Genomic DNA, 14,131 nt, shown 5'->3' on the forward strand with positions numbered 1-14,131 from the left:
ACACTTTGTCTGACTTGTCAACCCTTCTAGACTGCTAAGAGGCTCACAGGTCCCCATAGCTGGCTCTCTCTCTGTAGACAAGGGTCTTAACTTCTCATTACCTCAGTTTTCTCATCTGAAAAATGGGAATAAAACTCTTTTGTGGAGTTGTCATCAGGATCAAACCAAATGAAAAGGCTGAGAAATCACATAGCACAACTCTGAACATGTGAAAGATTTCAATTAACGTGGCTATTGCTGTTTCAGCAAACACAGGCTGTGCTGAAGAGACCTGACTTGACATGTTCCCCTCCCAGCAGGTAAACTTGGCTTGTTCTTTCAAATACAAGGGTAGAACTAATTTAAAAAAAAAAATTTAAGTCTGAAGTGAGGCACATCCCTGCTATTTGGGAGGCTGAGGTAGGAGGATTGTTTGAGCTTGGGAATTTGAGACCAGCCTAGACAACACAGTGGTATCCTGTCTCAAACTATGAACAAGAATAAAAACATTTTTAAAAAATTAAAATTCTGCTTTAAAATATTTACAATATTTTTTCATTATTGTAGGAAAACCTGGAAAAATTATCTTCCTTTTTAAATTGTTTTTAGTTTTTTTAAATAATTCATTTTTTACAGTTTATTGGTGCATTATAGTTATACATGTTAGTGGGATTCATTGTTATATATTCATACATTCACACAGCAAAATTGGGCCAATTTCATTCCCCAGAACCTCCCCTTAATCAGTTGTTTATGGTCTGTATATTTCTTATCTCTCTTCTATCTCATTCTATTAGAACTCATGACCCAGAGTACAAATTATAGATATTTGAAATGTGCCTATTCAAGAATAAAACTTTCCATATCTATCCAAATAATTATCATTCATACCTCACAGACAAGAAATGTAATTTGTATTATATTTGAATCAATTATGAAGCTGAACACTGTCTCAGGCCATTGGATGTAGGACACAGTCTGGAAATGACAGGCAGGCACCATGGCTTCCTCTGTTACACTCATCTCAGCCTGGAGGGCTGTTGCTTACGTTAAGAATGAAGGCAGTATGAACCTAGGTCAGTTTTATAACAAACCTTGATAAGCCTGTTTGCTTGATGAGTGCATTTGTGCAGAAAATATAATCTAAGCTGTGTCAGTACCTAAAAGATCCCATCAGTGCTCAGTTCTTTTCCAAGTGTATAGACCAGTCAATGAGAAGGCAAAGAAGGATAAAGAGATAATTGGAAACAAATGTAACTTCAGTACAAAGACTGAAAGTCTGGCAAACAGTGCTTCATTCATGAAGAGAAGTCACTAAATTTCAGTACCAAACTTCTTGTCCCCACCCTGCCTCTAATCGGTATGATACCCAGGGTAACCATATCTTCACATAGTACTTTTTAAGGTTGGAGCAGAATGATTGATTGAAGCACAGCTATGACTGTAGTGGATGATAGGAAAAATTGGCTAAGCCTTAATATGCAGTATTGCTATTCTAATTGGTGCAAGTATGCTTGCTATCAAAAAGGAGTTTGAGAAAAAGCCCCTTATCACCATACCCCCTCTAAGTTGCCCTCAGAGCTCCATCTAGATTGAGAGGGTAGCTCAGAGTCCAAGACAGAAGGTAATACAGAGTGCTCTGGAAGTGAAGGAAATGGCTGATTCTTCCCAGGGTGTGTTGGGGTGCAGGAGGAAAAACTGAATGATTCCATAGAGAAAGTGATATTTAAGGCAGGTCTAAACATATAAGTAGTAGAAGTATAAGCTCAGATAAAAGAAATTAGAAGAACTGACAAACATACAGAGATGAAAAAGTCCCTGCAGTGGGTCATTGAAAGTAGTTAATTTATGTAGAAGCTAGAGAGGTCAGAGGATGAGCTAGGCTTATCTGAAATCTTTGAATGACAAGTTCAGGGAGACCTTGCCAGGGTCATAGAGAGTCCCTGAGCAGGGCCAGTTGGTATTTTACAAATAAAATTTTGGCTTGAATTCACAGTGGTAGGGACATCATAAATTTATACATGAATAAACTTTGGAAGACTATTCAAATAATAGCTTTCTTCATAAACAAGGCTTTTAATTAGAAAGAGCCTAAAGGGACTAGGGTTGTGGCTCAATGGTGGAGCACATCTAGCATGTGTGAAGCTCTGGGTTCAATCCTCAGCATCACATAATAATAAATAAATGAAGGTATAAAAATATTTTAAAAAGAAAAAGAACCCAAAAGTAACATGCTTTTAAATTTTTCAAATGCCATGAAATCATACAGGCATTCAAGCTAGACTGATGGAATGGTACCTAGTGGGAATTCTTTGAGTGAAAGTTGACACAAAATTAAAACACTAATTACACATTAAAAATTGTGTTCTTCTTACAAGAATGCAGGGAGTAGGAAATCACCTCTACCCATGAAATCACAAAGGAATTCAGATGAATAATTTATTAGACCCTTTTGGTCTATCACTGTCCAATTACATTTTAAGTACTTGAAATCTTCCGCCTGGAATTTGCTTAGGGAAAGAAAAGTGTTTGCTAAAGAAATGTAAGCTGTAAGCCATCACTATTTGACCATCCTAAATTTTAAGACAATGAATTTTATGGCTGTATGATTATTGATCTCACAAACTCCTTATATATTAGGTCCTTTGTTCCTAATTGTGCCAAATTTTTAAGTTGGTTCCCCACTATGTTATGGCAAGCTGAGGAGTGGGTTCAGCATTTTCCTATATAAAAAGCACAATACAATGACTGAGTGTGTACCCCTGAGAATGGTAACAGGGGTTCCCCTCATCTCCTCCCTTTTCCCTAACCTGCTGTCCCCTGAGCTTGTCCAAAATCTGGAGCGCTGATTGGAGGTCAGTTTTCCCCCTCACTACCCTGGAGGAAAGAGAGGAGTGAGAAGAGCTGATTGCTATTAGGAGTCAAATTTCTACTCCAGAGAAAGGACTTGGATGTATATTGATGGCAAGACCTTTCACTTAATTCAGTATGTACACAGTTGGAGATTGCCATCTACTTGAGCAAATACAAAGTGAGTCTGTGTAATACCCTGAAGTTGCAGCACATTGGTTTGGACTTATTTTGAATCGATGGCATAAATCCCTTTATTCAGTGTTACAAAACTTGGTCAAATGGTGGTTAAGATGTTCAAGATCCAGTGGAATGCTGGAATGTGAGGAGAAAGATCAATTGTTCTCAAAGTTGGGGCAGTGCTCCTATAACGTAGCACTCTGTACTTCAGAGCTGAAGTTATTTTACAGGTTGCTCTTGTTACTTACTATATTAACCATCCCTTCTACTTTGTGCATTCTAAAAATCTGATAAGCACTATACAAAACATCACCAGTAGAACATGGACCTGCTGGGACTCTACCTCTTACCCATCCAACATGTCACCATCTTGCTTACAAGAGTTCCCTTTATTTTACAGAAAATCTTGGTCAAAAATTCACTGATTCTAAACTGTCAAAGCAATCCTTAGCAAGAAGTATGAAGCAGGAGGCATCACAATACCAGACCTTAAACTATACTACAGAGCAATAGTAACAAAAACGGCATAGTATTGGCACCAAAATAGACATGGAGACCAATGGTACAGAATAGAAGACACAGAGACAAACCCACATAAATATGGTTATGTCACACTAGACAAAGGTGCCAGAAATATATATTTGAGAAAAGATAGCCTCTCCAACAAATGGTGCTGGGAAAACTGGAAATACATATATAACAAAATAAAATTAAACCTCTATCTCTCACCCTGCGCAAAAATCAACTCAAAGTGGATCAAAGACTTGGGCACTAGAACAGAGAAAAAGTAGGCCCAAATCTTCATCATGTCAGCTTAGAACCTGACTTCCTTAACAAGACTCCTAAAGCACCAGAAGTAAAATTAAGAATCAATAAATGGGATGGATTCAAACTAAAAATCTTCTTCTCAGCAAAAGAAACAATCAATAATGTGAAAAGAGGGCCTATAGATTGGGAGGAAATCTTTACCCCATGCACCTCAGATAGAGCACTAATTTCCAGGATATATAAAGAACTCAAAAACCTTAACACCAAAAAAACCCAAATAACCCAATCAAGAAATGGGCTAATGAACTGAACAGGCACTTCACAGAAGAAATACAATCGATCAACAAACATATGGAAAAAATGTTCATCATCTCTTGCTAGAGAAATGCAAATCAAAACTACTCTAAGATTTCATCTCACTCTAATCAGAATAGCAATTATCAAGAATACAAGCAATAATAAGTGTTGGTGAGGACATGGGAGAAAAGGTATACTCATACTTTGCTGGTGGGACTGCAGATTGGTGCAACCACTATGGAAAGCAGTATGGAGGGAGATTCCTTACAAAACTTGGAATAGAACCACCATTTGCCCAGTTATCCCACTCCTCAGTTTATACCCAAAGGACTTAAAATCAGCATACTATAGTGATACAGTCACATCAGTGTTTATAGCAACTCAATTCATAATAGCTAAACTATGGAACCAACCCAGGTGCCCTTCAATAGACGAATGGATAAATAAAATGTAGTACATATACACAATGGAATATTACTCAGCCTTAAGGAAGAATAAAATTAGTGGCATTTGCAGGTTAATGGATGGAACTAGAGAATATCATGCTAAGTGAAATAAGCCAATCCCAAAAAACCAAAGGTCAAATGTTTTCTCTGATAAGTCGATGCTGGTCCATAGTGGGGGGTGGGTAGGGAAGAATGAAGGAACTTTGGATTGTGCAGAGGGGAGTGAGGGGAGGGATGGGGCTGTGGGTATGGGAAGGACAGTAGATTGAGACAGACATTGTTACCCTGTATACACATAAGATTACACTACTGGTGTGACTCAGCACCACAGACTGCCAGAGGAATGAGAAGTTCTGCTCCATCTGTGTACAATGTGTCAAAATGCATTCTACTGTCATGTATAACCAATTAAAAAAAAAAGAATCCACTGATTCCAAGTAGAAAGTAATCACTAAGGGAAACTACACCTAGAATTCCCTATGAACAAGGATACTTTATATTCTCATTTCTAAGGGAACAGTTATTTCCTGACCTCCATATATTTGTTAAGAATCTGGAATTTCAAAGAAAAAAAATAGAACAGAAATATAAAATCTGAATTTTGATAGGTCAGAGCCCCTTAGAAGACACATTGGAGAGGGAGACTTACAAGAATAGAGTGAAGAAAACACAGAGTTGATACACAAGCCCCAACATCCGACCTCGACGCCTCGGGAGTAGATGAGAAACTCTGTGGAGTTGTGTGCACTGTAGGGATCCCCGCCATACACGATCTGAAAGAGAAGTTGGGGCCGTTGAGTGCCGCGTACACAGTCTGTTGGAATAAAGGACTCGACACTTGACACTCTTTTGTTGACTGTCCTCCCTCTTGGGGGCCACAGGCATGGCATGTCTCCATGTGTTGCTTTTTAATATTAATAATCAATATATCATTTAGAAACTTATTGGGAAAACATTGGGAAGGTTTTACTATATTGGGACACAAAATAGAGCACAATAAAAATTTAGTAGTAATACATAGATAAAATATATTAAAATAAACAATTGTGGCTGTGCTTGAGTTTAAAGGAGCCTGTGATTGCTTTAGTATAATAATAGATGGATAAAGAGACATTCCTCTGAGCTTGGATGCAGTGTTTAGCCTTGGCTTTCCTAGTTGTAATAGTTGATTCTAGAGATACTTTGCATGATAAAAACATTTAGGTTGGTCATGAATATGATTTGTGATTTTCCTATGTTTAGTCTAATTCTTTGAGAATCAGAATAAGATTGTAGTCCATCATTGTGTGAAATTAAAATAGACTAAATATTAACTATAATTTGATTTCTTTGCCCTTTAATAATAGTAAAAACTTTTCACTGTTAAACACTGGAGTTCATGGTGGGGGTGGTTTCTCAGAAAATCTATTGATGTGTTTGTTCTGAAGGTTGAAGACTGGCAGATCATGGTGCCCTCAGTTTAGCTGGGAGACAAGTTTGTTTCAGTTTAGCTGGGAGACAAGATTGTTTTAATCTAGCTGGGAAATAAGGTTGTTTTGGTCTGGGCTGTCATACAGAGAGAATGTGTACTTTGAGAAGAAGCATAGATTATACTTTTGAAGGTTTTTCTAGTTTTAAAGTAACCAAAAATGATATAATCATTACTAAAGAAAATTATCTATTAAAAATCTGGCGGGAAAAATAAAGACAGATTCAGCCTCTGAACACTTGGTGTCTCTGTGTGCTGTTTCTCCACCACACTGATGCCTCCCATCCACCTAGGACCCCCAACCCCTGCTAGGGCTGGACCCTGGCAGTTGAGCTACAAATGCAGTGAGGTAGGGTCCCCTTCTCATGCATTCTGCTTTTCTACCCCCACCCAAGTGACATGATCCTGCCCCAGGGCCCCTTCCTAGGGAACAGAGTTCATTGTGCCACGACCAAGACACCCTTTAAGGACCTTCAGGAAGTCTAACACTTATGCATCAATCTAAACAACGTTCCCCTGAATCTTAACACCCTTCCACATAACGTCTGGCCCCAACCTGACTTAGGCAACCCTGAATCCACCCTTGCCATTGGCTATTCCTGCTTGGAGTGCTTCCTTCTCCTCCTCTATCTCTGGATCCTTTCAAGGCCCAGATCACGCTGTGCCTTCTTCGTGAAGTCTGCCATGATCTCTACAGCTCACGCATCAGTTTCCCCTGGTATGTCATATTTGATCAAATACTGGCAGGTCTCATGGTGTCTTCTAGTGTCATGAGCTGCTGCTTACTTGTCTGCAAGTCACCTCCTGAAGGGTACTCTTTCCTCCACTCTTACTGGAGGCTAACCCAGAAGCAGCTCAACGGCTGCTGCCTGAAGAGTTGATGTGTGAGCCAATGAGTGTGGGCATCGCCATATTCATTACCTGGCCCATGAAATCTGTGAAGAAGAGCATGTTGGACAGGAAGGCAGTCCATCCAATGAGGTGACTGACGCAGAGGAAGCGGTAGTGGGGTGGCATGCTCGCCAGCGCCCTCAGGAGTGACTTCATGGTCATTGCCCTCCGAGTCTGGAATGACACAACAAAGCAGAGGCATGACCTTCAGTGAGAAACCCAGTCAGCTGTAGGAGTCAGAGCTCACAACTGTGTCACATATCTGTCACTTGGCCATCATGCAGGGTCACTTTTTCTGGGAATAGCACCTAGGTTTCCTTGGAATAGACTCATAGAAGTTGTTAAGTACATAGCATTTTCTGGTCCCAAATAAGACTTTTGTACCCTAAGAGAGTGGGAATGGTACTAGCTAGGGGTCAAGACATAACAGGTATCTAGAATCCTATCTGCCGCTGTGGGAACACAAAGTTAACAGATCTAACTAGCCCTGAGAAGATTGTAATTCTTGGATTTCTTGACTCTGAGAGAATCGTAGGCCAAACCTAAGATGGCCTTCCAGCTCTGTCCCCTGATGTTACCCTCTGATTATAGTCTGCTGCATGCCAAAGGGCTTTCGTAGATATAATTAAGCTTAGTGATCAGTTGACCTTAAGTTGATCAAAAGAGAGATTACATGGGTGTCCCTGGTTGAAACATATGGACCCTTGTAAGCACGGAGTTTTCTCCAGCTGATAGCAGAAGGGGAAATCAGAGAAATTGGAAGCACAAGAATCACTCTCATTGAAGACAGAAGGGGCCACCTGGTAAGGACCTGTGAGTGGCCCTGAGGGGTTCAGAGCAACTTATGGCTGATAATCAGCAAGAAAATATGGACACAGAACTGGATTCTGGCTGGGCCTGGTGCTGCACACCTGTGATCCCAGCAACCTGGGTGGCTGAGGCAGCCTTGACAACCTACGGAGCACCTATCTCAAAATAAAAAATAAACAGGACTAGGGTCATAGCTCAGGTAAAGCACTCCTGGGTTTAATCCCTAGTACAAACAAAACCAAAACAACACTGGATTCTATCAACAGCCTGAAGCCTGAATGAGCTCTAAGATCAAATGAGGACACGGCTCTGCTGACATCTTGATGGCAGCCTTCTGAGACCCGGAGACCAGAACTCAGAAGAGCTCACCCAGACTCTGACCAACGGAGCTGCAAGATGATTAATAGATGTTGTTTTAAGCTGCTAAGTTTGTAATGATTTTTAAATGGAATAGAAAACTAATACAGTCAGTCAGCTCCCTGCTCTTAGCCAGGTGCCTTGTCTAGGATCATTTCTCTGGATGCTGCCAGTCGTGGACACATGTAAATGAACATTATGTTGAGTCAAAATGGGAACAATGTAGGGAAGTGTGAATACACTTACCCGTATAAGTGATGATGTATATATGTACCCTAAAACTCTTAAATTTAGATGTAGATTGTGTTAAAACTGGAGGCTACAATTATTTGGGGGTTTCAGAAAACTTAAGAGATTGAGAAACTTTAAACTGACTACAACTGTCTTGAAATACAAAGAATGAAATAGCCTAACATCTTTTCATAAAAACATGAAACCTCAGGAATATTAAGGAGTCAGCTGCTCTGCTGGCAGAATTAAAGCATCAATTGTGGTGGGGTGATGGATATTTCTTGGCAGATTCTTATTTATTAAGAATCCTTTTTTTACTTTTTATTCGTTCTAATTAGTTTGATAAATCATACACAAATGGAGTATAATTTCTCACTTTTCTGATTGTACATGTTATAGAGCATAAAAAATACAGCCCTACCTAGTTTATTTATTAGATAATCTCTTGAGATTATTTAACTACAACAACATATTGCTTCATAACTTTTCACCTTAAATGATAATGATTTTTGCTCCATTATAGAAAATTAGAGTTACCCATTTAAGGCTTGTTGTAAAAAGTGATATTTTAAAATCCATCAGTGTAACCATATTTAACCCACTGAATATAGATATTCCCTTGGAATTAGGAAAAATGACTGTTTTCTGCATGTAGACTGTGTTACCTGTCAAAATAAGTGGTGATTGTAACAGAAATGTAGTGCAAAATTACTATTTTTCCCTCAATCACAGAAAAAAGTAGCTAAAGATATTGCCCAGGGAACAACAGCTGGTTTTCATGCTTCAAGCAAAGTAATGTGTCTTCATTTTCCTTCCCCTCTTTCCAAAAATGCATAGCAGAGAAAGTGAATTTGGCAGACAAGCATTCAGCCTCATTCCAGATATTAATTTATGCTTCCGCCTTAAATGCAATTTTCAGCCTGTTTTCATTGTTAACCTAATTTTCCTTTTTTCCAAAAATAAATATGAGTTTTCAAATTGTGCCTAGTGATTTTGTAAAAGCTTGGAATGTAAATATTCAAAGCTCTTTTGGGTATTTTAACTCAGAATGCAAATTCAGCTGGCATCTTATCCCTAACTCATCAATTCCATTTGAAAAGCCTTTTCAATAATTCTGAGCCCCTGAGAGCATTTTACTGCACAAACTCTGCACCACAGTCAACTGGAGGGTGATGGATTTATAGTGAACAAAGCACAGAGTTACCAAGGGGAGGAGAGCTCCACCAAAGCACATTCAAAGGAGACTACTCAAATATTGACAATGACAACTTTTGGGGCCATGGAGTAATTGGAGATGAATTTTATGGGCTCCAGTATTGAACTCTGAAATAATTCAGGCCTCTTGCAATTAAAAAGACAAACCCCAGTTCTCAAATTGCACAGCCACTCTCATTTTGGAAAACAATGACTTTGAGAAATAATGACGGCCTTGGCCTTGGTGCTGGCCCTGGCACAGTGCAGACTCCAGGGCTTAGCTAAGACCTCCCAAGATGCGCATTTGGAAGAAAAGTACATATGCTTGGCTTTGAGCCTACAATATGTTACTCTAATTTTTACTCTTATTTTGTTATTTAAACCAAATGACAAAACCATGCAAAGCCTTCAGTGTTGTATATGTGGCACATACAAAAAAGTTCATTGTACTTTTTTCTTATTACTTAATTTTTAATTGACAAAAAGTACATATATCGATGATACAGTATATGATATTTTGAAATATGAATATGTTGTGGAATGGCTAAATGTGGCTAATTAACATATACATTAAAAGCATATGCATTACCTCACACATTTATTTGTTTGTAGTGAGAACTCTTAAATTCTACTCTGTCTGCAAGTTTTGAATACACAATAAATTAACTGTATACCACATATAATCACCATGTTGTACAACAGAACTTTTGGACTTATACCTCCTGTCTAACTGAAATTTTGTGTCCTTTAACCAACATCTCTCCGGTGAAAGTTAGTTATATTTGATGCATTTATTTTCTTGCTAATGCAGAAAGCTTCTTGCCTCTTAGTAGACTTCTACTTACTAGATTTATCTGATTCTCACAATAGCTTCTGAATGGAAGTATGTCCCATGCTGGGTGACTTTCTGAGGGGGAGTCACAATCTACTACAGGACATCAAAAAGGCAGATAATCTGCAGGGCATGATGGCTTACACCTGTAACCTCAGTCACTCTGGAGGTCAAGGCAGGAGGATCACAAGTTAGAGACAGCCTGGACAACATAGCAAGAAAAATTTTTAAAAAGCCTACGGATATGACTCACTGGTAGAACAGTTGCCTAGCATGCTCAAGGCCTTGGGTTCAAACCCCAGCACCACACACACACACACACGCACGCACGCACACACACACACACACACACACACACACATATACACACACACATACACATAGCAGCTAATCTATCAGGGTAATATTTACATATCTTTAGTAAAATCCTTGCCTTATTTTATTCCTTAAACCATGACATTTTTGTCTTTATTTTCATTATTTTCTCTTTATTTTTTATGTCCACTATAGAAATTTTGGATCTGTTGTAGGGTTTTCAAAAAGAAAAAATGAAAGCCAGTTAGCTGTTAGTCCACCACTCAGAAAAAGATAACTGTCAATAGACATTTTTGGTGCATTTCCTTTCCATTTTTTCTCTATTTGTGTACAACTTTTTCTTAGAACAGAGATTAACTTATGTAAATATGTGTGTTTTACTTGATAAATTATGTTTTACAGAAATCTTCAAACACACACACATCTTGCAATGATCTCATGGGTTCTGTCAGATGGATGTTCCAAGATGTCCCCATTGGCCTTGCAGAATTTCACAGCAAGGAAGCTCTAGTGTCACGAGCCATCTTAGAGATTTGATTTGTTAGTGACGGAAGCCAGGGAATGTGGGTATTCTCCCCCAGGCAGCCTGCTACAGGGAAAGGGTCTCAGGAGACCTCCCTACTCATATTTTCTCTATTTGCTGTGTGATCAAGATAAAATGAAGGCTTCCTCCCAGCGACCTCTTTGTTACTCCTTGAGCTACGGAATCATACGAAGCGAAGTTATTCTCTTCCATTGTATTATCAGATGGTGTGGTGAAAACAGGTGGTTGCACTGCAGGACCTGAACTACATGGTAGTATATTCATGTAGTGAGGCCTTCGCTCAGCAGACCCTAATTCAGTAAGCAATTTGCCAATCTAAAGACAAGCAATGTTGAGGTTTACTTTTGCATAAATTTTGAAGAAATGCCAAGTGAATGAATAGAGTAAACAATAAACAATGGAAGAGAAAGATCTTAACCTTGAGAAAACTTTTCATGGACTCATCACTAGCAGCTAAGATGTACTGCTTTTATTTCTAGACATAATTAAGTGAACTGAAATAAGGTTTTCTACTCACTATAAAGAGCAAGTATTTTCTTAAAATATCACTGGAAAAAAAACACAGTTTACAAATTTTATAAACCACTTAGATAAATGCAATGTGGTATCCTAGATTGGATCCTGGAACAGAAAAAACATTAGTGGAAAAACTGATGAAATCCAAATAAATTAGCTGCTTATTTATAATATTGTACCAATGTTAATTTCTTAGTTTTGACAGCTGTGCATAGTTATTCAAAATGTTAATGTTAGGGAAAAGCTAGTAAAATATAGACAAGAACTTTGTAGTATCTTTGCAACATTTTTTAAAAATCTAAAGTTATTTAAAATTAAACATTTATTAAGAAAGTAAAACAACATATGGTCATGCTTTGCTGGACAAGGACAGAGACTGTCTTGGTTAGTTCAGTTCCCTCATGCTCAGCACTGGGACTACAGTAGTAAGGAAAGAATAATTATCAAATGAATGAATGAATGATGTACAGTGATACTCGTACTAATAATTCTTATTTGCCAAAAAATCCCAGCAACAGCTCTGTGTCACATGACTACATTTGTTGCATTCATTCAACAACCACTAAATGACTTTTGTTGCTTCCTCTATGCCAGGCACTGAGATAAATGTCAGAGCTAAGAAGGCACCGGAGGTCGCTCCTATCAGGGAATTCCCTCACCATCAATAGGAAAGGCACAGACAAGTTAGCAAGCAGGCACACAAGGTGAAAAGATTCCAAAAGAAAATTGAATATCATAATACCAGAGTCAAAAGGGGAAGCCTACATGGGGGTTGGGGATACAGAGTCTTCAGAAATGAGTAGGGGCCCACAGGAAGTCAACCCAGGAAGGCCTAAATATAATAAAACTGCCTTCGTTTGAAAACACTTGGTAGCCAACCCTATTTTCATTATTAACAACACCCTTCCCAAATCCTTTCTGCTCCAGCACATAAAACTTGCCTGGATTTTAATTCTGAATCTGTGAGGCTTTAACAAAGAAAGCAAACTTATGTAACAACTACTATTTGTAAACCACCAGGGTAAGTGTTTGAATTTATTGTTATAAGGGACATAGAAATTATCTTGAATTTATAGCTTGAAAAAACATCTGAGCTCCATGTGTTAATGTACCAAAGGTTACACAGTGACCAGGATGAGGAACTAGTAAGTTGTCGCATACTAACTTCTCTTATAAGTAACAGAATTTCAACTGGGCGATGGCTTCCCAGTCACAGTGATAGTCCCCATCCTACCTGTAGCTTCTTGTGGCCTTATGACAAAGCTCTGGCCAATTATCTACGTATGTAAGTAGAAGTGATGTTCGCAACTCTCCTGCTGACAGAAATATAACAGTGATAACTAGAAAAGCCATCCGGGACCTCAAAATTAAGATTCCATGTTCAAAATGCAGTTCAATGAAGTAGAAAGGGGTCCAGGTTCCTTGAAGAATTTTAGATCAGTACAGAATCATACATTTTGTCCTTTTTGGGAAAGAGAAATGAAAAAAAAAAAAATATATATATATATATATATTGGCACGTGGGATTAAATCCAAGGGTGCTCTACCAATGAGCTACATCCCCAGCCCCTTTTACTTTGAGACAGTGTTTCACTAAGTGGTTGAAGCTGAACTTGACATTGTGATCCTCTTACCTCAGCCTCCCCAGTAGCTAGGATTGGAGGTGTGCACCACCATGCCAAGCTGAATTTATTTTTATACAACCCCTTGTTTGGGATTTCCTATACCTTGACTCATTTGGGATCCATGACGAAGACTCTGACTTGATTCTCCCTTGCCCCATTCACTCGCTAATATTTTTGGTCATCCCCAGCAACTTTTACCTCTACTATACTCAATGGCTCCCCAAAATTTATTTTTACTGAGTTTTCCCTCAAACTCCTTTTGAACTTGTCTTCCAAACTAAAGCTCTCCTAAACTGATACCTTAAAGTTCCACACAACCTTCTAATTGCCAAATCCAAGGAATTAACCCAATCTTCACACCATCCAGCCCTCTTCTGACCAGCCTCTGCCTGAGCTTTGCAGTTACCCACTCGATTATCCTTTTTCCTTTCCTTCTTTAACTGAAAAGTTACAATATGTGTTTCAGGAAAATGCAAATTAAAATCATAATGAGCTATCACTTACACCTCTTAGGAGAGCTATTGTCAAAAAGATGAAATATAACAAATGTTGGAGAGGACATAAAGAATGGGAAATTTTCTGCATGATGTTTTGAAATGTGTATACATTGTAGAATGGCTAAATCAAGCTATTTAACATGTATTGTTTTATTTTTATTTTTGTGGTGAAAATATTTGAAATCTCTGAGTCACTTTCAAGTATTCAATATATTATCATTAGTTATACCAAGAGAGCTCTTGAATTTATTATTCCTGTCTAATGAAAATTTTTTGCCAACATCTTTGCCAACATCTTCCCATGGCTTCCTTTTCCCCAGCCTCTGGTAAC

General features: G+C 38.5%; 1 protein-coding gene across 1 annotated transcript in view; it reads right to left on the minus strand.

Moving 5' to 3' along the window:
• Slc45a2 (solute carrier family 45 member 2) overlaps positions 1-14,131 on the minus strand; it is a 46,806-nt gene that overhangs the window by 2,816 nt on the left and 29,859 nt on the right. Inside the window, exons 4-5 of the mRNA XM_047556490.1 lie at positions 6,910-7,053; positions 5,170-5,293 (exon numbers count right to left, since the gene is read on the minus strand). Of these exons, the coding sequence (XP_047412446.1) occupies positions 5,170-5,293; positions 6,910-7,053 (268 nt within the window). The remainder of the gene's footprint in view (positions 1-5,169; positions 5,294-6,909; positions 7,054-14,131) is intronic.

The sequence above is a fragment of the Sciurus carolinensis genome, chromosome 6, assembly GCF_902686445.1.
Source record: "Sciurus carolinensis chromosome 6, mSciCar1.2, whole genome shotgun sequence".
Lineage (NCBI taxonomy): Eukaryota > Metazoa > Chordata > Mammalia > Rodentia > Sciuridae > Sciurus > Sciurus carolinensis.